This window comes from Panthera uncia, chromosome B1 (assembly GCF_023721935.1).
Source record: "Panthera uncia isolate 11264 chromosome B1, Puncia_PCG_1.0, whole genome shotgun sequence".
NCBI lineage: Eukaryota > Metazoa > Chordata > Mammalia > Carnivora > Felidae > Panthera > Panthera uncia.
Genome location: NC_064811.1, coordinates 70,140,252 through 70,165,818, shown reverse-complemented (window position 1 = coordinate 70,165,818; position 25,567 = coordinate 70,140,252). Strand labels below are relative to the sequence as shown.

At 41.1% G+C, this 25,567-nt stretch overlaps 1 protein-coding gene across 11 annotated transcripts in view; it reads right to left on the bottom strand.

Moving 5' to 3' along the window:
- AFF1 (ALF transcription elongation factor 1) overlaps window positions 1-25,567 on the bottom strand; it is a 265,697-nt gene that overhangs the window by 32,205 nt on the left and 207,925 nt on the right. For all 11 annotated transcript variants that reach the window (XR_007457826.1, XR_007457825.1, XR_007457824.1 and 8 more), the window contains 4 exons: window positions 14,247-14,301; window positions 14,087-14,124; window positions 11,884-12,040; window positions 5,295-6,263 (listed from right to left, as the gene is read on the bottom strand). Coding sequence is in view for 7 of the 11 variants with exons in the window: in XM_049630826.1 (XP_049486783.1) it covers window positions 5,295-6,263; window positions 11,884-12,040; window positions 14,087-14,124; window positions 14,247-14,301 (1,219 nt within the window). In the remaining 4 variants the exon portion in view is untranslated. The remainder of the gene's footprint in view (window positions 1-5,294; window positions 6,264-11,883; window positions 12,041-14,086; window positions 14,125-14,246; window positions 14,302-25,567) is intronic.

Genomic DNA, 25,567 nt, shown 5'->3' with positions numbered 1-25,567 from the left:
TTGTCTCACTCTGTTTCTCAAAAATAAATAAATGTAAAAAAAAAAAAGAGAGAGAGAGAAAAGAAAAAGAAAATGAGACAAGAGAGATGCACTCCGTCTTCAAGAGGAAAAAGACTTGCCCTTTGGCCTATTCACAGATCACCCCCCCTTACAAGGAACCCTTGTCTAAGGTCTGGGCTTCAGAAGTTCTCTTTTTCTAGAAGGATAAGCATCTCAAACAGGGCCTATATCTACAACAAAAGGAGGCTGCTGGCTGAAGACTGGTTCCTAACTGACTTGTTTGCTTTTCTTAACCCGGTGGGTCAGGCGGCCAAGGATTATCTGCCAAATGGCGCTCCACCTACAGAGTCCAGTGGAAGGGCAAGCATGAAGACCATACAAGGAAGAGATGGGGACTGTGCTGGGCCAAGCTGGTTCCTGAAAAAGAACACCCCCAGGGCAGCCTCATGCCCACCCCAGCATCTGGCTCACCATCTATGTACCCAAAGGTGGCAGAGGGAACATGAAGACAGCTTTAGGCCATAAAGTTTCTAACAGGTAGAAAGATGGTCTACCACAAGCTTTGCTATGGCAGGGAGAGATGAGGGGCATCTGAAAGGGAAACTGATGTAGAAGGGTGTGGGGGGAGCACTGGAGTGGCAGGAGCAGGGACAATGCAGGGACTGGGCCAGGGATGACACTCTGTCAGTGTCCATACACTGCCCTTGAGCTGTAACCTTGTGCCTCTCTCCAGTAATCCCCCCACCAGACACCTGTGTACAAAAAGAAACCCCCATCAGGTGTGAAAGATAAGAGCACTGCTGGACTGGAAGGGGTCAGCACATGTGAGCTCCAGACCCACTGGTTGCTAAGCAGCCAAGCGATGTTAGAGCCGTCCTGGATCTCATCTAGAAAAGGGGGCAGCTGAACAAGGAACCCACAGTGTCTCAGCACTCAAACTACCAGACTGTCCTCTCCCTCAGGAAAGCAAAGGAGCTTGGCAAGCACCTGGGGGTGGGAAGAGTGGAGAATCTTCTGGGCAATCCAGGGACTTTCTGGGATGTGCCTTTGCACAAAGTTCACTAAGACGACGACACAGTGGTCCAATCAGCACCGAGAACGAGGGCAGGGACTTACGGAGAAGACAGCTTACATTCACTGGGATAAGTACGACAGACAAGGAAAATTAGCCCACCTTTGGCCCTTCTTTTTGGTGAGGAAATACACAGGCATTAAGAATGGTTTAAGACAGTCTTCACACCACACTCACATGGTCATGATGCAGAGTAACTAACAAGGCATGAAGTAATTAGATATCAGTGACTTGAGGAAACTTCTAGTTTCTTTATAGGGATGACTTTTCAAACCCTTGATGTTGAAGAAGAGTAACTGGGAATGTTGATCTCAATAGGTAGTTTAAGGAAAGACAGATCTTGGAGAGAACGAAGGGACTGAACCAACCATCCTGAAGCAATAAAAATGCACTACATCCCCTAACTTCATTTACCCATTCTCCAAAACTGACATAAATGATAACTCTGAAATTGTATTTCACAAAATGCCAAAGCTTCTTGGTCCGTAAAGCAGCTATTAAGAGAAAGGAAAAGACAGGCTTGAATGAATATGCCTCCTTGTTCAGACATATGTCTACACCATGGTTAGGACATGCTGACATTTCATTTGAAAGATGATCTATACAATGATTGAAATTAAATGAGATACTGTCAACAAAAGTGCCTAGAATAACGCTTAACTCACGCATGGAGCTTTGTGCGTGTTAAGTATGTTGTTAAATACTCTCAATTGCACTAGACTGGTTGTATTTCTAATATTGTGCTTCCTGACTTTCATTTTTCTTCCAAGTCTGAGCAACATAAACTTGGTTTACAAATTATATAAATGAAAACATAAGTTGTGTTTTTTTTTTTTAACATTTTATTTATTTTTGAGACAGAGAGAGACACAGCATGAACGGGGGAGGGGCAGAGAGAGAGGGAGACACAGAATCGGAAGCAGGCTCCAGACTCTGAGCCATCAGCCCAGAGCCCGACGTGGGGCTCGAACTCACGGACCGCAAGATCGTGACCTGAGCCGAAGTCGGACGCTTAACTGACTGAGCCACCCAGGCGCCCCATAAGTTGTGTTTTAAATTCTAGTTCTTTTTGTTTTTAATGTTTTATTTATTTTTGAGAGAGAGCGTGAGCAGGGCAGGAGCACACAGAGGGGGACAGAGGATCCAAAGTGGGCTCTGCGTTGACAGCACAGAGCCTGATGCAGGGCTCGAACTATGAACCGGGAGATGATGACCTGAGCTGAAGTCGGATGCTCAACCGACTGAGCCACCCAGGTGCGCCCCCTAAATCCTAAACTGTAATCAAGTTGATGAAATTCTGTAGTTTATGTAAGGAGCACTCGGTCAAGTCATGCGTGTTTCCCCTAATTTTCTCCACTTCTCCTCACAAACTGCTCCTTGCCCACTCTTTCAGGTGCCATATCTGACAGCTTCATCACAGCTACTGTCATCCACTGTAAGTCTTTAGGATTATCTTCTCACAATTTTAAGCCTGCAGTGGCTTTAAGGGTCCATTAACACTCTGAAAATAGTTGCCAAATTTTGCATCAGGAAAGGAACACACTGAATTTAAATGAAAAACTAAATTTCAGGGGCACCTCACTGGCTCAGTCCAGTCGAGCATGTGACTCAATCTCAGGGTCATGAGTTCAAGCCCCATGTTGGACATGGAGCCTACCTAAAAAAATGAAAAGAAAATACAAAAGAAAAGCTAAACTTCACTAATGTGAAGGATAAGGTACATTCTTCAAACTGCTCTCATTACTTCCGCAGACAGCTTTTTCTAGTGCTCCCACTTAAAATGAAGGCAATGAACAAATTTTCACCATCCAAATTTGTGGAAAAGCGCTCAGTCTTAAAACAAGAACAGTCCTGCCTGCCTTGGGGTCCAACCCCACATGCCGGAGGAGCAGCTACACTATGGGAAAGGCCACAGTCACGCTGCCCTGAACAAAGGGAGTCAATGGGGTCTCAACAGCAAAGGGGGAAGCCCGCCTGCAAAGGGAAGGATCTCAGGTTCCTATGACCAATATTCATACTACCTGGAACACAACAGGTATAAAAACAAAGGATCGTGATTCTCTGATCATGAAATAAGTATACAGCTGAATTATTTTTAAGTTTATTCATCTGAAAGCTTCTAACTAGTGATATCCGTTAGGTAAGGAATTCCTCACTGCCTAGATCCATGATGTTGAAAAGTAGCACACACAAAGAACTAACTTTGTACAATCTTGGCTCTGTGGTATGGCTCTGCTCCAGTGGTCCCCAGCTCCACTAGACATTAGGATTTAGGAAACACCAATGGAGGGAGGAAGGGAGGGGGACACAAACCTTGCCATCAGCATCAAAGGCTCCCTGGTGACCATCACATTGGTTCAGACCCCGATCCTATCAGTACCACAGCAGAGAGGCAAACTGTTCCCAGGGGCAGTTCTCTCTGCCGCCTGCCGAACACCCAAGAAAGCATGCATCTGACTAAGATGGGGGGGAGGGGGGTCATTATTTCTCCATCCTCTAAACAAAGAGATCAATTAGCTGCCCCGGTGGAGCAAGGCCAAGGGCTGGGAATGGCTTTTAGAGTGCACAGCTCATATCCTCAACAGGGAGAGCTGAGTTTCCCTTTATGGAGCTGCAAGCGATGCTTCTAGTTTTGTGCTGGGGTATGGACGGGGCTAAGAACTGTCCGGGGAGCCTCCATTTCTAACATCCACACTGGGTTAGTAAGTATTTTAGAAGCCAGTATTTCTCCCCACTCCAGCTACTGCAGAAGGGTCACTGGAGACTAGACGAGATCATGGTGGCTGGAGGTTAAGTGATTAAAAGATTTCCCAGGAGGAAGGGGAGGTGAAGGAGTATATTTCTGAACCTTTCTCATGGGTATGAGATGCAGGCACCTTTTTCCTACCCAGAACCATCACAATTTTATCCGTGAAGTTTTACACCTTCAACACATACACATACCGTTTTAAGGGTTTTCTGACCTGGGACATGCCCCCTTCTAGCTGAAACAGCACCACCAATCGGCACTGGATCCCATCCCGCTTGACTTGCCGGCTGCGGTTATGGTGGTAATGCACACCCTCAGGTCTCATTCAACAAGCTTCTGGAGAAAACAGTCACCCTTTGCTATTTGATAAAGTCATGTTATATTTTTAACCTAGTGGAGTAACTGGTCAAAGCACAGACAGGACAGCAGGCTTCATGATCTTTTTGTCCTCTGTTATTCTTAGCTCAATTTCCACAACTGAGTAAGAAGGTTTTGGTGGACTTGTGAGAGTGTTAAAACTTTTTATCCCTTGTCAGCAGGAAAGAGCTGGCCTTTCTTGTGCATTTCGTTCTGAATCTTGGGACAGACTAGGCTGGAATGCCACTGGGGAAAAAACCCGCTTATCTTTCACCATGAAGAGTATCAGGAGCTCAGTGATTCAGAATACAGGAAGGAAGGAGATTGTCCAAATGAATAGTATGTCCAAGTTAACTCAGGGTCTTAAGTAATGTGAGATTTTTTTTTTTAACCTTCTTCACTGTGTTTATTCCTTAAAGTGAAGTTTCCAAAAATTATGATAAATGAAATGACAGATTTTTAATACCTCACAACATACCATTACCAGCCTGTATTACTCAACAAGATATCCCAACCATGTGTTTAATAGCTCTATAACCTTTTTTTTATAATGTTCTGCTTATTAATAAAAGTCTTTAATAGAGGTCACAAATTCTAAATCTGGTAGTTTCAAATTAATGAAGTGTTAGGCGGCCGTGAGTTAAAATATAGATGTAATATTGGTGGTGTTAAAAAGAATCATATTACGGGAGTAAAATTTAGAGTATAGCAGTTCTTTCAGTAATTCAGAATACTAATTAACATTTCAGTACATTAAGATTTTAATTTCTAGGACAAAACCTAATCATGGGCCAGGTGGTAAATACCAATGTTACCGGAAAAAATAAAAGTGTACCCCCAAAATGCTACATTATCCTAAAACAAGACATCCTTTAGGAGGACTGCCTCCCCTTTTCAGACTGTTGAAGGGACCTGGCATCTGGTAATGCCCGCTGGCAGAGGGGGAAGCATGCAGATCCTCAGGGAGAGGGTAATTCTGGTGTCGGAGCACAGGCTACATCAGATCAAGGCAAAGATTCCCCATCTCTTCTAGGACAACTCAGGGGTCAGAGCCAGCCCCAAGCCAACAGGAGGTACAATCCACACGGCTGGGGGAGGCCAGGCACCTACACTCACCTTTCTCTTTTTGGCCAACTTGCTTGAACTGTCTGCGCCTCTCTTCTCGGGATCAGGCTTCTTCCCTGTGGCGGGCTGCTTGTCCTCCGGTCTCTTCTGGCGGCCCCCTTTCCCAGGAAGCTGGGGTATCCGAGAAAGAAGGTCGAGGGTTATCTTCACCATCAAGATCGGCGGGGGAGCGGTGTTCCTGAGCGGGGAGAGCAGCTTGGGGTCTCTCGTGGGCCCCGGGAGCCTGTCCTTCCGGCGGTCTTCCTGGACAACCACGGCACGCCGGCAGCCGCTAGTCCTTCCACCGCCGCCCTGGGGCGGGCCCTGGCTCTGGGTCAAGGGGACCAGGGCAAAGTGCTCGGGGCTCCTGGCCCCCACACTGTCCTTCGTGGGCTCCGGGCCCGAGAGCGCCTTCGAGGGGGCCAGCGGCCCACTCCTGTGCTTCTTCCTCTCGCTGGGGCTGGGGCTGGGGCTGGGGCTGGGGCCGGGCGCTGCGGGCTTGGGCTCTCGGCTGTCTCCTGCGCGGGGCCTCCCTTTCGTCTTCACTTTGGGCTTGTCTTTGGAAGGCTGGTCTTTGGAGCCGTAGGGAGGGGGTCCCGGCTCACTTTCCACCTGCAGGCTGGCCCGCGAGTCTGCCTGCGCAGGGGCCTTGACGGGCTTTTTGGGCTGTTTGTTTCCAACGGTCTGCCTCTGGGGAGCCTCCTGTTGGGCGGGGGACTTCTGACAGCTCCTCTTGCCGGCGTGCAGGCCTTCCGAGGGGCCCCGAGGGCCCTTGCCGGAGCTCTTGAGGGCAGAATCTTTGGATTCCGAGCGCTCGTGGCTGGCGGCACCACCGCCGCCGTCGCCCCCGCCCTTGCCCTTACTCTCTGGGTGCCGAGGCGGAGGCTCCGCGCTCCCCAGGGCGTCCGGCGCTGCTGCTGGCTGGCTCACTTTGGTCAGCCAGTTGTCCAGCTGCCATTTGTTGGTTGTAGGAGGCTCGGGCTAAAAACCAAGGAGTAGAGAAGAATGTGAGCTAACCAAGGATGATAAACTCTTCTGTGCTAGTCACCCAATTGTATAGGACTCTCCCAGGGAGACGTAATCATTCCAAACCTAGGAATTCGAGTCCTTTTTATCCCCTCTAGATACAGGTCAGAGACTCTTAATAATTAACTCTTAAAACAATCTTCCCATCTTTTTGTGCTACAGGAATTTTGCCGTAGCAGATATCGACTAATAACAGACCATGAGATATTGACCGATGTAGACCACTGACAACTGGGGAGAAATCTTTGTAGCAAGTATTCTGTTCTAATAGTAATTCCAGTGTAATTTAGACAGAAATGACACATTTTGGCTCCTAAACTATCCTATCAGAAAATAAAGGGAGAAATGAAGAATAAACAGAATCCTTTTATCAAGGATTTTCAGAAGGCTAATGAGTAAACTAATAATCTTAGTGATTACCTATAGGCTTTATCCTTTTTTTTTTTTTTTGACATACTTTTCAACTGAAAAGCACTTTCCGCAAGACTTGATTTCATTTCTTTACTTAAAAACATTAAACATTTATACATGACAAGGTTTGCAGTATGTCGTGGAATACTGCTTGATTTTCAAATTTTACACCTCGCTTGGGTAAAAGAATCAAGTGAAGGTGCATTAACCACTTGAATTTAGTCCCACTTGAAGTCTTTAAAACTCAAACATTACGTCTCTTGTTACAGGCAATCTTATCTGAAATAGCATCTATTTTTCTAAGAAACACAGGGTGGCTCCAGAACACACAATTAAGAGCAGTGAGATGACACTGATTATACGTACATCTGATAGGACAAACAAACAGAAGTTCCTGGCTTCTCCTGGTATCTTAACTGTTTTTCAAATCTTTGTTGCTCACTGGCTATTGATGCATCCTAACACGTCTCTCCAAGTAGATTATTAACAGAATGACCCAAAGACGTTTCTGTCTCCAAGTTCCACTCTTATGTTTGCAATACAGTGATGTACATGAGATATTTACTTAAAGCATTTCTACAGGCATGTTACAGCACCTATACATTTTACGCCATATGGAAACATTAGTGTCTAATAGAGTAAGCAATGATTATCCCTTTTAAAAGGGCAGCACATCACCCACATGCTACATGTTTTTTAAGATCCATTCTGATCTGTGGTTTGTATGAGTGACGAAACCATATATGCAATGTACCAGAGAGTTAACTGAAAGATATTCCACATAGGATTTAACTGGTTAGAGATTAGGGATAAGCAGATCACTCCAGTAGGTGGATGATATTTTACAGGAAAGACTGCTAACAACTTTCTGAAGTGGAATGTCCCAAATAATTCAACTCTATAAAAACACTACAAATTGATACGTCAAGACGTGGATATAATGTAAAGGATTTTTGACCAGAAAAAAAGTTAGGTAATAAAATGATCAGGTAGGTAGTTTGGGCTTGGTGTGATGAAAACAGAAGAGGAACTGTAAGGAACCAGGTAGGACCATAGTTCAGCCAGAAGGAGGGCTGCAGAACTGTTTTTTTCTGCTTACCCCTCACTGCTGCTTAATATATCTCCTTCAATATCAACTCTACACCCAGGCTCTCATTTGAATTTCAGGGCAGAAGGGAAGGAAGAAGGAAACTACTCTAATGTGCCAGGCATTTATTTTGCCACAGGAAATCTAAAACTGTATTCCATATTCTAACAAGGCAGGATGATTGTTAATAGTGGAGAAAAGATTAGCACCCAATACCTACTTGTCAAATGTGACTTCCTGCAAAGGCTTGAGGGTGTGGTAATCTGGGTGCTAACCAGGAACAAGGCATTAAGATATATCACTTGCCAATCACCTTAGGAACCAAAACTTTCAAATCCTTTCTTGGGAGAGGTATGGATCTCTCACCAAGGCTAAGTTTACAGCCCCACTGACATCACTGACATGCTCTACAGAAGAGTATTTATTCGTGAATCAAAAAGGAAAGTCATTCCTGGTATAAATAACATCTGTTCTCCCCCCACCCCAAAACAGGGCAGTATAAGATACATTTAGTAGGAATGTCCTACTAAAGGAATGTCCTGGTTACAGAAATAAAACACATTTTCTTCAACTATGGTCCTAAAATTGTCCAGAAGGAAGGCATATGGCCCAATTGCAGGGTAAAATTGAATTTATGTGCCTAGACAAGGAGAAAAGGTATGGACAATCCCTTCTACAGACCTGCCATAAAGACGTAAAATGGATAGAATTATTTTAAGATCAGATATTATTTGGGTGTTGGGATAAGGAAAACTTTTACATTAAGGGATTGAATGAAATAGATTTTAAAATGAATTTTAAGCGCTGGACAGGATCAAGATTTGGACTTTCCTTTCTTCCCCTGCCTTTCCTCATGCCCCGCCACCAGTCTCCCAGTCCAGTGCTGGTGCAACCCCAACACTGCACACTGGGTGTGAAAAAAAATACCGGATTTTCACTAGGTTTTTTTTTTTTTTTTTTTTTTTTTAATTTATTTTGAAAGGGAGAGCATGCACGAGTGGGGGAGGGGCAGAGAGAGAATCCCGCTCTGTCAGGGCAGAGCTCGAACCCACCAACTGCGAGATCATGACCTGAAGCCAAAGTCGGATGTTTAACCTACTGAGCCACCCAGGCGCTCCTCACTAAGTTTTAAGAAATGTTTGACTATACGTCCCTTTACATCTCCTAACTCCTCAAATTGGTGGAAGTTCATGCATTTTAGGATAAATTGTGATTCTGAATAAAAAGTTTTGAGCTATGCACAAATATGTCTTTTTTTTTTTTTCTTCGTAAAAATGTCGTTATGAGTCTCAAAATGTAAGGAAAAGAAGGAAAGGAAAGGACTATGAGAGAGAGGCATGGTATAGTAGCAAAAAATGCTCTGGAGTCAGATGGCCATGGGCCTAAATCTTGGTGTTGCTACCTTTTAACTGGTAAAAAGACAGCTCCCAACCTCCCACGGTTGATGGAGAGCTAAGTCAAATAACTCATTAAAAAATACCAAGAGTATGGGAGGCAAATCAACAAAGGCACTTCACTATAAACAAAGCGGGACAATGAATCTACATTAGAAGACCAAGTAGATCCTTGAATAATGGAGAATAGAATCATTTTTTCTTAATGTATGCAGTAAAAAGACGATGTGTCCCATATATTTGGAAAAGCTGAGATTTACATTTCGATTCACACTATAAAGCAGACACCGAAAGCAGCTTCCCCCAAATTGCCAGCCCATTGGTGGGCATACGGCATTTCAGATCGCCTAAGATCACTGGACTACTTTATCAAGTGGATTTAAAATGGAGCCATAACAAGCAGAAATCTTAGCATTAAAAATAGATTTTAAAAAAGGGTGACGGGGCAGCTGGGTGGCTCAGTCGGTTAATCATCTGAGTCTTGGTTTCAGCTCAGGTCACGATCTCACGGTGTTTGAGCTCAAGCCCCGTGTTGGGCTCCACAGCTGGAGTTTCAGCTACTTGGGTTTCATCCTCCCTCTCTCTCTCTCTCTCTCTCTCTCTCTCTTCCTCTGACCCTCCCCTGCTCGCACTATCTCAGTCTCTCTCAAAATAAATAAATAAACTTAAAAAAAAATACTCTCACACATGAGATTTACAATAATGCAGGTGTTTCTTTGAAAAGAAAAGAAGGTATGGGGCGCCTGGGTGGCTCAATCAGTTAAGTGTCCGACTTCGGCTCAGGTCATGATCTTGCAGTTCGTGAGTTCAAGCCTCGCGTGGGGTTCTGTGCTGACAGCTCGGAGCCTGGAGCCTGCGTCTCCCTCTCTCTGCCCCTTGCCTGCTTACATTCTGTCTCACTCTCTCTCAAAAATAAACATTAAAAAAAAAAAAAAAAACTTAAAAAATATATATAAATAAATAAAAAATAAAAGGAAAAAAGGTAGTTAAATACACCGGGGGGTGGGGATGGGAATTAAAGGTTTAAAATCTACACAAAGACAAATTATTCTGGTGACATCTCAGTACATGACATATAAACTGCACCCAAATCTAGATTTGCTCATCAGCGCAAACGTGCAAATATGAGCCTGTTTGGTAAGGCAATTTAAAAAAATAAAGTAGGATGGGAACAATTTTTTCAAAAAGTCTCAATCTTTTCCAGTAACTTTTGAACAACAAGATATAATGGTTTCATTAATATAAATGCTAGATGAAATTTTTCTTTCAAGTTTCAATTATTCAGCCAAATCTGTACCATTTCCATTTTATTTGAACTGAATTTTATTATTTAATTCAATTCTCTTCCTTCTTTTAGTAACCAAACAAGCATGAAGATTTTTCTAATTGAATAAGGAGACATAAAGCAAAGTTCTTATAAGCAGGGAACAAGCAATTTGTCTACAAAGCATTTTCAGTATCTTTTCCCTGATGCACAGAATAATTATTTCAACAGTAATTAGAATCACACAAGGAAACAGCCCCCAGAAACACATAGAGTAGTTTCTAAAATCTGCAAGGCATTTTAAGTACAGTTAATGCTGATTCATGTTTATTCACTCCAAAAAAATATTTATTGAGCATTTAGTCTGTGCCAGACATAAATTCATGTCTAACAAAAAAATGACACTCAGTTATTTTTCCTTGCCCTCAGACATGGCTGTTAAGTCTCACTACATTATCTCCAGATGCATTCAGTTAATGCTCTAGTGGAACTGCCCTGATTTCTAAACAGATGTAAATATTGGGAACTTGAACGCTTTCTTAATCAGAAAGGCTCATTTCCCAGGATTCCCATCTAAAATGAGCAGAGTAATTTTCTCTATACAAACTGGTCTAGTTCATTCACCAAAAAGGTTTTCCCTTTCCACCAAGTATAATTTTTACATTGCTACTCCACGTTTTGAGGGCCTCTGGCAACCCTGATTGTTGTTACTAGACTTCTTGTATTCAACAATCCAGTAAAAAAACAGAATAAGTCTTCCAGATAAACGTGCTTGCGATTTGCAGTCTCATCTGTTTATCTTACAGTTTCTCCCAAGGGTGGGTGACAGGCACACACAATTATCCCTGTTTTACATGGAACACAGGGAGCAAGAAACACAGCCCTGGCAAGATCACTTTGCCATCAATTTAATGCATGGCTTTTAGTGATTCAAAAATAGAACCTCTGATGACTTATTGCTAGTTCACGTTCCTGTCCTATGCTAAATTGGGCTGTCTCCTTTTGATTTCCTTAATTCATGCATTCCTGAAATTTCAAAAAGAATTCTCATTAAAACAGCAGCCTACTGAAAAAAAAAAAAAACCCACACAAAAAGCGAGTTGTCTTTTTTAATAGAAGGGAAAAGAAAATGGTGTGCAAACATTCTTAATGAGTCGCTCCTCCAAACAACACTAGCCACAACAGAGAAGAACTTATCATTTTATAGAAGGAGAGAGAAGACCTCTCTCCCAAACTTCTATTGCCAAATGTTTGGTAAGAAATAAATAGAAATAGCTGGCCCTACGCAGCACAGGGGTAGGAGAGAGTTGCCCCATGGGACAGAACCACTCAGTCCACAGCCAGTGCTGGCCCACAGCAGACTAGCCCCAAAAGCAGAATGCCGCCATCCTAGATTGCCTCCTGGAGGGGACACAATACCTCAGGAGCCGGAGTTTCTAGGGGCTCATTCTCTTCGCTGTCACTTGAGCTGCTCTCGCTCTCCGAGTCCGAGGAGCTGTCTGAGTCACTGGTGCTCTCTGACTCGGCACTACTGGAATGTGCTGAGGCCGCGGCTTCTGGAAGCGACTGGGGAGCACTGCGAAGCAACCGAAGAGAGAATCTGAAGACACCTCACAAGGTGGATTTTCTCCCTCTTTACTCACACCCCACCCTGCCCTCCAACCATTTTTCTGCTACTCAAAAGAGAGGGCCTTAATAATACCTAACATTACTAAATTACCACATCATCCAGTTGAGAGAAAGGCCCACAGTGGCTCAAAAAGTCAGTGAAAAATCTTTAAAATGGCTCACCAAATAACTACATAAATGAGAAGCTTGTGGATATTTTGCTCCTGAAGAACATTTTGAGTTACACAAAATTCAAGTTAGACGGTAGCACTTTATATCAGAAGTTCAGTAAACCATGGCATGGACTGCCTGTCTATTCTTCTAAATAAAGTTTTATTAGGACATGTCCACACCTGTTATTTAAGTATTGTCTAGATCTGCTTTTATACCACAAAAGCAGAGCTGAATAGTTTCAAAAGCTAAATAGTTTTTAGGCCATATAGCCTAAAATATTTACTTTCTGACCCTTTGTGTTTGCTTTAAATGGGTATAATTAACCCATTAAGTTATTTTATGAAGTTAGTTTATAAAAGAACAGCTAATAAATTAAAACCTCCCTCTGTTCTCTATATGAAAACTAACCGAATGGTAGCCAGAGACCATTGAATATAAATGGCGCTCCTCTGGAAAGTGGCCTCAAAGGTAATCCAGTCACACCCTTGGGCAGAGTTATAGAAGAGGCCATTCTTTATGAGTGGCTTAGGATCACCCCCAAATACCAGCTGAAGTAGAGATTAACTACTACAAGTTTTAAGAATAAGGCAAGAATTCTAGTCAGGGAGAAAACACACTGATCACACTGCTGGGCCCATACAGAATTTCATAGCCTATCTTAAAAACTTGTCCCAGATGGGATCAGCCAGGGCAATAAATCAAGAACTATAATCTTGAAAGCCTCCACAACCACCTAAAATATTAAATGATTTATTAAATAAATTTTTTTATTAAAACAAAATAGAGTAACAAAAAAAAATACCAAAGTCACTAGTTGAGGTAATTTTAAAACACGCACACTATACTACAAATGATGTAACTGCCTCATATAAAACGCTACATCAAATTTGCGATCCCGTTCTCCCTGGTAGCTGAAGAGCTTCAGCCAGTGAGGATTAGAATGAGATGCACTTTCAGTGTGCTTCCTGCTTCTAATTTATCCCCATCTTTCCTATTTTCTCTTCCTCCACTTTAAAGTTAGGCTATTTTGTCATATTTTATGCCACCAGAAGTTACTGAACAGAAGAGAAAATGAGCAGAGCTTTTGAATCCAGACAACCTCACATAATTACACGATAATTACATGGTCTGCCTCCACAATAACTGTAACGTCACCTGTGTGGCAGGAAGGTTTTTATTGCTGAGCACGTCTCGGAATGGATGACCACATCTCAAGAAGTAAAACAGCTACGGCATAGTTTAACCCTTTGTCCATGGAAGGCAGGTACCAATATATTAAATCATTAAGTTCAATACCAGAGGAAAATATTGTAAAGACAGTTCAGATAATTCCCACTTCCAAAAACTAAAGCACCTTATTTTCTGAAATATGGCTGCTACTTACAAAGTGAAAACAGTGCCATTTTTCATCACACTAAAATGTACTCTAGGTCAACTTTTTAAAGCAGCTGAAACAACTAGAAAACTCACATGACTGAGAAAATAGGCACTATGGAAAACAATTTCTAGATATGATTCACCTTTGTAATTTTTGAAAACAGCAAATAAAAACATTATGCTCCTCAGCATAACTTTTTAAACACTGGTTATATTAATACTGATGAAAGTGATTTAAGCTTATTTTTTTTAACTCTCAAAAATTTTTAAATTCCAACCTGATGATCTAGGTAGGTACAGGGACTTTCTCTTTTATAGAGCTAACAACCTCTCTAGGCTGATTTAAGCTTCCAAAAACTTAAATAGGTACTTTCTTCTAACTGTGATCCTTCACGTCCTTCTCCATGAAGAAGCTATGAAAGCACTAACGGAGAAACGCAAACACTTTGCCCGCACACAATACCTTGGAGGTGCAGATGCAGAAGGAGGCTTCTCTGGGCTCTAGGTATTCACAATAAGGGCAAGAAGGACCAGGAAAAGAACAAAACAACAGGTTAGGATAAGCAGCTGGAAAGCTTACATTTTTAAGGATTCCTGGTATTACGGGGGTGTACAAAACTTACTTGTTCGTTGTCACTGTCCTCACTGTCACTGAGCTGAAGGTCATCTTCGAGCATGCTGGAATGGGCAGGGACACAGACATTGTAGGATTTAAAGTATTGTCTACTAACTTCTTTTAGTATATAAATAGAAAATATGCTTAATGATAAAAAAAAAAACAACAGAGAGATGGGATAGGTAGAATTTTTATTTATTCATCAAATGCCTTATTTTTCAGAAATGTTAAGTTTTACTATTATAACACAGAAACTAGTTTAGTCCAAGCTCCTTACTATCTCAAGACTGAATCTTCCACACGTTCTGAGCATTAAAAGCAGAACTACCACGAGACAGGGATTTGTGACCAGCCCGGAGACTCAAGTTCCTAGGTCTACACAAACAAAACAAACAATAACGACTACCAGAAAAAATATACACAATACACTCTATTTTCTTCAATAGTCTCTAACTACATTAAGTGATTAACCAGTAAATAAGTTAACACTGGATAAGTGAGTATTTGTAAAGTGTTTAGAAGAGTGCCAAGGCACTCAAGTGTTATATGTGAATTCAATATATAGTAAGATATACGAAGCTATCAAGGCCATTGCCACCAAATACTGCAGGTATCTTACATTTTTGTTCAAAGGACATTATTAATATTAAACTTTATTTTTCACCCCACCCACAAATTCTCTTTTGTATGCTTAAACACTCATTAGTTGAAAGAGTAGTAATATCAATAACACTGTTGTCTAGAAAATATGTTTAACCTTACTGCTATCATTCTGGTGAAAATAAAACCTCAGTTCACTTCCTCAAAGTTATAGTTAATACTCATCTCTAGGAATTCTGGTCTATGATCAACTTCAGTGCTAAGAGCAAACATCAGGGGCACCTGGGTGGCTCAGTCAGTTAAGCTTCCAACTTCGGCTCAGGGTATGACCTCACAATTCTTGAGTTCAAGCCCCTCACTGGGCTCTCTGCTGTCAGCACGGAGACCACTTCAGATCCTCTGCCTCTCTCTCTCTCTCTCTGCCCCTCCCCTACTCTCTTTCTCTCTCTCAAAAATAAAATAAAAAAATATTTTTAAGAGAAAAAAAAAAAAAGCAAACATTATACTTCAATTAAAAAAAAAAAAAGCCATTTTCCAGTCCCTACATGTTTATTCAACTCTCAGCCCTTCCTTATCTCCTCCCTTTTACCATCTTCTAAGGATAAAACTACAATCAAAAGAATGTATCAGTAATTAATTGTTTGTTCCCACTTCCCCCAAATTTATGAACATCACTATTTGAGGAAATGTTATTAGTGAAGGTGAAAAAAAACCAAAAACAAAAACAAAAACCAATCTGCTTAAGTATATAAGAAATGCTCCAAAAAGCAAAATTATATTAGTTACAATCCTTTAGTATTTCTAAAAATACCTCTGCAATAATCTGACCAACAATTTTTACTGCAAACCCACTAGCTGCCACTGAAGTAAAAGCAGGCATGATTATTTTGGGAATCCTTGGTAAAATCACTCTATTTTCTAACGAAAATAAATTATAAAACGTGGCTCTTTTGTAAATGACCACCTACATGCAATGTTTTAATTGTGCCAAGGAACTATTTTCACCAACAAATGTACGAAAACTATCCTGTGATAAGTCTCTTAAAAATACAAAAGCTGTTAGCTACTTGTAAATGGAGATGCTGCTCAATATTTATCTAATGACATAAGGCTAGAAAAACACAGACTTCAGATGCAAAACCTGGCAGTAGCTATCATAATGGTGTGTAAGAAAAAAAGTCAGTCAACAATGTTAGTGCTGAAGGGTGGCTTGGCTGGGGTATACACACAAAAAAGATAAAAGATATATATATATATATCTTTGAATAAATTTAAGGTATAATGCAACCAGAAAAAAAGAAAAAAAAATAACCTGACAAGGTATATTCAATGTTAGCCACTACCACCAAAACCACAGTTAACAGACCTCTTTGTTTCTTAGTTATTGGGTTTTGCATAAAACTGGTTTGTCTTAACTTCCCAAAATATCAACGATCATGTAATCCAATCACCTTCCCGTTGTAAGCAGAGGGCTAGATACTCTGTTAAGCTGTCTGCCTGGCTTCCATGAATATACTCTCCTAAAGTAAGTCAGAAAATATATGTTCTGACCTTTAGCTCTACTTTCTCTGAGGGAATGAAAGGGACTGTGAAAGTGCTGTCCCAGATTCCGAGAATTTCCCCCTCAGAACATTATGTAGGCAATAACAAAATAGGCCCGCAGGTCTGACACCTAAAGAGATGAGTGGCCTCTGAAGGCAGACTGCTCCAGATAGCTCTAAAGAAACATTCACTCAAAAAGCAATGATAAACCAATAGGCAAACAAAATCTATCACTTACGTAGGATATACCGGTTATTTACACTTGGTATTCCACTGAATCAAAATTCAAGATACAACTTGATGCAAAAATCAAGATTTTTTTAAAAATAAGCTCTATGCCCAATGTGGGGCTTGAATTCGTGACCCCAAGGCCAAGAATCGTGTGCCCTACCATCTGAGCCAGCCGGGCGCCCTGATGCAAAAATCAACATATTATATTGTCAGTGTCTGCCAAAAGTAACCACGGAATCTTCCAGAAACCATAGTTTATTATTATCGCCAGATGGGTAGCTCAACATAAACCAGCATGCTAATGGGGGGAGGGGGGCGGGAACCTCTAAAGTTTTTTTTAACAAACATGTACTACATCTGTATTAAGAAAAAAATTAACTTGAGGTGCCCGGGTGGCTCAGTCATTAAGTATCCAACTTTAGCTCAGGTTATGATCTCATGGTTTGTGGGTTCAAGACCCACATCGGGCTGTGCTGACACCTGGAGTCTGCTTAGGATTCTGTGTGTCTCTCGCTACCCCTCCCTTGCTCGTGCTCTGTCTCTCTCTCTCTCTCAAAAATAAGTAAACACTAAAAACAAAAACAAAAAAAGTTAACTTAAGAACTATAACTAAGTTTTGCCAATATAGAAAATTAATCATGAATGCCATTGTGACTTTACAAAAAAAAAAAAAAAAGAATCTATATAGTTAGGAGAAAATCTAACCAGATGACAGGTAAAAGTTTTACTGTTAGAGATAAAGAAAAAAATGTAAAGGAACCAGCTGCTAAAGCTCCGTTTGTCCCACTAACAAGCATGACTGAGGCCAAGTACATTACTATACTGCACTTCACATACCGTATGTAGAAGAACAGGTCCTTAATGGGAAAAATGGCAAAACTAATTATAGCACATCTGGGTGAGCACCTTTGCACCCCTAGAAGGGAATCAAATCTCTTAGACCCAGTCTCACTCATACCAGTAAGATCTAGGTCAAGAGAGCATAAGGCTCAAGGGACATACTCAACTGTAAGCTTTTCTGGGGCAGGATCAAGTCATTTTCACCTTCATATCTTCTATATCCAGAACTTGGCAGGTACCCTAAAAGGCTGGCTGAATGAACAGCACTGCTTTTGCTGAATAAGTAACAGTAACACATAGCTGCGCCCACTGCGTGATCACAACTCTATAATCACTGCCTTGCTCACAACCCTATAGGCTGCCTCTCATCATCCCGTCACATTCTAAGGGTGAGGCAATGGGCTCAGAATGGCCACCTAGCTTGCTAGCTGAAGATCATGGGGCTGGTACATGCTGGATCCAGAATGCAAAAGCCATTCCATCTTATATGACCCCCCTTGCTCTGGCCAATAAAGGACACAAGGGCTGGAAAACCTACCTGATGGGATGGAATCTAAGCTTCAGAATCCCCTGAAAGACTTGGATTTAAAAGAAAATAGTAATTATCCTGTTGGAATAAAATGAATAGACTATTTTTCCCTTATGAAAATAAATGAACTAGAACCCTTATATACTTTTAAAATGGGTGAAACAACAAATTTCACTTCCAAACGCAAGACAAAGCAGTTATTTCAAAGCATAGGACACCATACGGCCTACCGTAGCACTGTTCAAAAGAAGCCAAATACTCAGGTACAGCAACTCTTTGAACTAACACGGAGGTTTAACCACATTTCACATTACTGGTGAGGGAGAGTTTTCACTTAAAGGTTACAAACAACCCTCAAACCCCTTTGTACAAACGCATTCTTCAGGCAGCTGCTCCACAGAGCCGACAGAGCCACGTACAGGTTCCGGCAGGCGCGCTTCAGTGACTCATGGCCCGACTGTTACTGTGCGAAGACACACAAGACAAGCCTTTATTCCTTTCCCATTCCTCAGTACTGGGCTTGCCAAAGACTTCACTGCCAATATTCTGTAACATCTCAACTCAAACCCCAAAATGACATAAATAAATGGATTTTTTGGCTCAACATTTCCTATGATCACGCCATACATTTTATTTGGGGAAAGAGCAAGTGAAGGCAAGCTCACGGTAATTAATAAGTCACAACCCTGGTATTAGGTGTGTTTAAAACGGTAAGTAATACTTTTTTGAAACCGCTAATGAACACGTGAGAATGTGTAAACTTGAACAATCTCACAAACTTAAAACTGATTTGGGAATAGGACGGGTGATGGAGTGCAGGGAAAGAGAAAGAGGCTGGGCTCCAAAGTGGACATACATAATTCTTCAAATCTAAAATTCAATCAGGCTGTGATTCCTTTTCTGGTAAAGGGCAGCAATAAGGACTGCAAAATGTTTTGCAGATGATGGAAGATTACAAATTATGAAGAAGGTTCCACGTACACTAAATGAAAAATCGAAAAAACAAATCTCAAGTAGCTGTGACACTACATCTAAGGGGAACTCTCCATAAATGGTGACAGTGTTGGCATTACTCAAATTCATGAACTATGGGAGGTTATGGACAAACAAGATTGAGGGGAAAGTGGCTCAGTACATGATCTACTGTAGTAATTGAGGTTATGGCTGATTAAGTAAAAATTGCCAGAGGTGTAAAAGATGATTTAAAATCCATGGAAGAGGTGAAGATTATCTGAGGTCACATAAGGATATGAGAAAAATTACAAGAGTATAAATGAAGGGAAATCTGAAGTAAATAATAAGATTAAATCAGTAAATGTAACATGGGTGCCTGGCTGGTTCAGTCAGTACATCACATGATTCTTGAGCTCAAAGTTGTGTGTTCAAGCCCCAAGTTGGGCAGAGAGATTACTTAAAAAAAAAAAAAAAAAAAAAGGTATGACATAAGATACTAGTGCAAGAATGACCTACTGGACAACCAGGAAGAACCGGGAAAAATTACCGCTGAAAATCCTGCTAATATTGCTTATTGGGGTGCCTGGGTGGCTCAGTCAGTTAAGCATCCAACTCTTGATTTCAGCTCAGGTCATGATCTCACAGTCGCGAGTTCAAGCCCCGCATCAGGCTCTGCGCTGGCAGTGTGGAGCCTGCTTAGGATTCTGTCTCCCCTCTCTCTCTGCCCCTTCCCCGCTCATGCTCTAAGTAAACATTAAAAAAATTAATAAAAAATATTGCTTATGCATATATTTAATCAAATCTATGTGTAATATTTTTTCCTTCCACATTTACTCTTAGTACTTACTATATGCCAAACCCTGCTCTAGACTCAATGGATACAACTCTAAGCAGACAAATTCTGTTTTGTGGCACTTACAGTCTAGGAGAAGGAGATGAACAACTAAAATAAATACTTTTCCCTTATGAAAAGGGAAATAAACAACTAAATATATACTTTTTCAATGGGTAAAAAGCCTATGGAGGGAAATAAAAGAATAAAGATGGGTTCGGGTTCCTTTTCTACATGGGGTAGTTAAAGAAGTCTGCACTGATAAGGGGGTGGCGTCCATTGCACAAATAGAGGGTAGAGTGATCAGGGCACAGAAAATAGCAAGGAGGCCAAGGAGGCCAAGGTGGCCACAGTGCAAAGTACACCAGAGTATTCAGGAAGAGGGGTAGTAAGGGAGGGTAGAGAGGTAAGTTATCAGAGGGCTTTGGAGGCCCATGCAGGATGAGACAGAATAGACATTCTTATGGAAGTAGACCACACCTTGTTCATTTAGTAATAGCCTACCATCCCACAGTGGGTGGAATGTACAAACTGCCTTTAGGGCTAACAGATTCTTAGCAAATTAAAACATTTTATTCAATCTTTCAACCCATGTTTAAATTAGTCTATGGTCACTTACTGCAGTAAATCAGCAGTTATGATCCAAAGTGAGACTTGAATCGACCTTCATGGGCTCCCTTAAAACCATGTTTTTGCATATGCAAAGGAACTACTTCAAAGTTGTCACCCCAAGTAAGAATGACTTGCTGATGTTTTCAAGTGGCTTCAGAACCTGCTGCAAAATCTATCAAACCCCTTTAGACGTGGCAGGAGTTCTCTGCCTTCCTCTCTCATCATTCAGGCTCCAGATCAAATGTTACCTCCTCTGAGAGACCTTTCCTGACCTCCCTCCCAAACATCTCACCACCACCCAAAAGAACTCCTCCCTGAGCCTGTCACTATCACATCACCAAGTTTGTATTACATGCCACCCGCATTAAGTTACAAGATGTGGAAGACAAGAATTTTGTCTTATTGGCTACTGTTTCCAAGTCCCTAAAGGAGCACCAGGCACACAGCATGTGTTCACTAGTTATGCACTCAATGCATAAATAGAAGCAATTTTTAGAAATATCTCCAAAGTCACCTGGAGCCAAGCCCTCAGAATAAGATTTATATAATTGGGGTCTAAAGCATGTTAAATAAGGAGAATAATTTTTCTTTTGTAGAAGAAACTCATTTTCCTAGCACTTACCTATTATACAACAGACAAGCGATAAATTTATTCTTCTGGTCCATTTTATTTATCTTTGGTCTAAGACCAAATATAGCAGTTATTTTATCCTAAAGGGGCACTCCCAAAGTAGTTTAAGCCATGGCTGGATCATTTGGGAAAATTCAGCTCCAAGGTGAAAACTCTGAAGAGGACAATCCTCTAGCACCTTAGTATTAGTTTTATAATTATTTAAAGTATGCTTCATTTCATAGCCTCATCAGAATATCCCTTCAATATTATGCAAGTTTCCAGCATGAGCTTGTATAGAATGTTAAGTCAAATATTACCCTCCAAGGGATTCAAGAATATCATCTACTAAAGCTAGAAATCTAAGAGTTAAAATGATTATTCCAAGAGACCATAATTCTACCAGGTGCTGGTTACAGCACAGTGCAAATGAGGAAAAGAGGTGATTCTACATTTGGGAGTTTCAGTATTTTCTAAATATTGGTTTAATGTGCCTGAGGGACTATAATTCTGAAATAAGCAGATTTTTGTAAAATATTGCACACCAAGATTCTTTTTGTTTGCTTTCACTTAAGAGTAGAAATTCTTGGTGGGCAGGGCACCTGGGAGGCTCAGTTGGTTGAGGGTCCAACTCTTGATTTCAGCTCAGGTCATGATCCATGGTCACGGGATGGAGCTCTATGATGGGCTCACGCATTGAGTGTGAAGCCTGCTTAAATTCATTCATTCATTCTCATTCATTCATTCATTTATTCTCTCTCTCTCTCTCTCTCTCTCCCCCGCCTTCCCCCCGCCCTGCCTCTCTCCCCAATTTATGCTCTAAAATAAATTTTAACACAAATTTTTTTAAAGAAATTCTTTAATACTCCATTTTATAAATTCTCATTTCTCTATAGCATGGCTAACATTAATTCCTTTTTTAAAAACAGCTATATTCCATGGGGCTCCTGGGTGAGCTTCCAACTCTTGATTTCGTCTCAGGTCATGATCTCACAGTTCAGGAGCTTGAGCCCCGTGTCAGGCTCTGGGCTCTACCTGCCTCTCTCTCTCTGTCCCTCCCCTACTCATGCTCTCTCTCAAAAATAGACATTAAAAAAAATAAATTAATTAGAATAAATAAATATAAAATGCTATAATCCTTATTTGCTTTCATTTTACAATTCTACCTTTTCTCCTGAAAACTAACACTTCTTAAAATACCTAGGTAACTAAAATAATTATGAACACCAATATCCCTGAATTCATCAGACAAATTGGGAATGAATATGAAGCGTATTCTTCTCCAGCAACACCTGGTCCTGAGTACTGAGAATTATCATTAAAAATGGGCTCTCCATTTACATTCTGTGATGCTCAACTTTAATGTAGTCCTACCAACACATAAGTGACCAGCACAAATGTTTGTTCTTTGTTTTGAAGAACTGTGAATAAGGCCATAGGAGTGTGACCTCAGTGACAGATAATTTATAAGCTATGCACATTAGGGTGATTTCTACTACTTCTTCTGAAATGTGTATCAGCAAATAGTAAAAACAAAAATAATAATTTCCTTAGTCTAAATATGATTTAGATGAACTGGTATAGATAAGCCACTTCTTTAGACTTCATTCTGGGACATTTCAACTGTCAAATGTCCTGAAGTGATGATTTTATATTATAATAAACTGATAGAATAGGTTTTCCCTAGTTCTTTTACCAAGATATTTAAAAACCAATAATGTTTTGAGCAAGAGATGAAAACTCAGACTCACTTAAAAAGGTATCAGACTCTTCCCAGCTTTTATTAACTTTGCACCATTCCTTTTTGTCAAACTTCCAGGACCATCCCAATCCCAGCCTTCATATCCAAATATTCTCCTCATGTCAGAAGAAACTTCCCATGTGAGTAATAAAAATTTCAAATTGCTAAAATGGTTAATTTCTGCCTCTTAGTCCCAATAAATACTGATGATTTTGGAAGCAGAACCAATAAAAATAAAGGAGGACACCTTCTAGTAAAAACTTGCGATTTGAAGGTAGGGTAGGAAGGGAGAAAGAAGTTAGCACGGTAACACCTATTCAAGTGCTTTGTAGTTTCTAGAATAAACACATGATCTCTTTTGAGAGGCTGACAAAAAACAATGACACTGGTCAACTATATCTGGCTGCACAACAAGGGAATTATAAAAGGACCTAAGTGTATAGAAGAAGGAAATACAATAAAACCTTGGTTTGCAAGCATAATTTGTTCCAGAAACATGCCTGTAATCCAAAGCATGTATCAAAGTGAATTTCAAGAACCACTGGCTCAGTTGTGATCATGTTACATTCGGCATCATGTACTACTCGTACTGCAAGACATCATTCATTTATCAAGTTAAAACTTATTAGAAATGCTTGCTCGTGGGGAATCTGGGTGGCTCAGTCGGTTGAGCGACCGACTTCGGCTCAGGTCATGATCTTGCAGTTTGTGGGTTCGAGCCCCGCATTGGGCTCTGTGCTGACGACTCAGAACCTGGAGCCTGCTTCAGATTCTGTGTCTCCCTGTCTTTGCCCCTTCCCTGCTCATGTTCTGTCTCTGTCTCTCAAAAATGAATAAACGTTAAAAAAAAATTAAAAAAGAAAAATAAAAAAGAAACGTTTGCTCGTGTCGCAGAACATCATAGACCAAGTTACTCGCAATCCAAGGTTTTGCTATACCCTTACACTTTGCCTTGGGAACTCAACAGATCTAAGCCTTAGAAAAGGATTCCAAAGTCAGGAGGCCTTAAATCAATACCACTTCCCCTAAATTTAAGGGCAAACAGCACTAACATCATAGCTATTCACTCCCTAGCAAAGGTTGGCAGAAGGAATTCATCATTTGAGAGTTTCAACTTCAGAGATTAAAAAGTAAGGGATTCAGCACATATTTCTTTCACACCTACATCCTTCCACCACCTAGCTAATGGCCCCCGCTGCCCTGCCCTGCTCCCCACCCCAAGCCTGGACAGATGTTAAGAGTTAATACAGACTCTCCACAAACTTATTCTCCAGTACTGGGTCACTCTGTTTTCCTTTCACATGCACTACTCCACTTTTCTAAGGATTCCAAAATATTTGCGACTGAAAGAAAAAGCATTAAGACCTGGATTGATTTTTTTAAACCAAAGTACAAACGACCCCAAAATTAACATTTTTCCCTGACATTCAAAGTACATTAGGCCATCCCTCTGGTACTCTGTGTACCACTCAAATCGTTTAACTACATGTCAAAGAACCTTAATGCTGACGCTAGATCAAATTAACCCGTGAGCACTAACAGATGTGACATACTAAATCTGAAACTACGACTGCACTTTACAAATTAATTGGGACACTGAAGTGATTCCTTTCCCCCATGGTACATTTGGCACTTATCGATACCACCAGCCCCACCCCCATCCAACCAAAAGCCATACCACCCTCATTATTCTACTGAGCCTGGAGCCTACGTTCTCTCCTATTTCATGCTTCCTTTTCCTCTTCACCTTCCACAGGCCCTGCTTTCCTCCCCTCCTTCAACCTATCAGGATCATAATAAATATTCTTTCCTACGTGATTTTATTTCTGGCAAATGAACAGTTTTACGAAGAAAGCACTATGTACGTCACAAGACAGAAGTTTACCTGCCATACACTTTCAGGCACCTCTGATTTCAGTGGTTTAACTCGGCAGGAGAACTGCCTATTCCTCTGAGGAGCAAAACTGTCAGAGAAAATGGTCTACCCAACCACCCAAGCCTGAAAGCTGATGGAAATTGGTGTGGGAAGCTGTAACTTTGGCCCGCTCAGTCTGAGGCTGCCTAGCCCTCAGGCCTAGCTCATACCAGAGTTGCCTTTTTTCCTCTACCCCCAGGCCCAGGCACACAGCGGCTTCCTTCTCTTGGTGCTGTTGCCTCCAAGCGCTGCTCCAAGGGGAACTCCTCCCTGCTAATCTTACTGCCAAGGGGGATGCAGGCTCTTTAATTCCCTCTTCCTCACTGTCCCCAAAGACACTGACAAGGGCCTTTTATTGTATAAAGGGCTTTACTACCAACTATTACAAAGAGTACAAGGTGTACAACCCTGGGGAAGTTAGAGCTTCCACAGAATTATTCCAATTGTGGTCCCTGGATCTATAGTTTCTATTTTCTACCAGCCATCAACTGGTTTAAAAACTCTCCTCCTTTCAATGTAATCTAAGTCAGTGATTCCATACTTTCAGAATTTAGGAGCCAGAAGAATTAAAAAGGGAGGAGGAGGAGGACAAAGAGAAGGAGGAGGGGTGCCAGAGGGGAGGGTGAAGGGAGGAGGAGAAAAGGCAGAAGCAGCAGCAGCAGCAGCAGCAGCAGCAGCAGCAGCAGAAAAGAGGGAAAAAAGGAAAGAAAATGCACATAGGGGTTAAACATTTTTTCTGGTAAAAGGACAATAAAAACAAGCAAATGTTCACCATCTGCCAGTACTATAAATAAAATAATTTTTATTACACACACACAGAAAAGTCCACCCTTCAAACTATAATAGGTTAATCTTAAAAAAAAAAAATCATGTTTTATATATATATATATATATATATATATATATATATATATATATATAT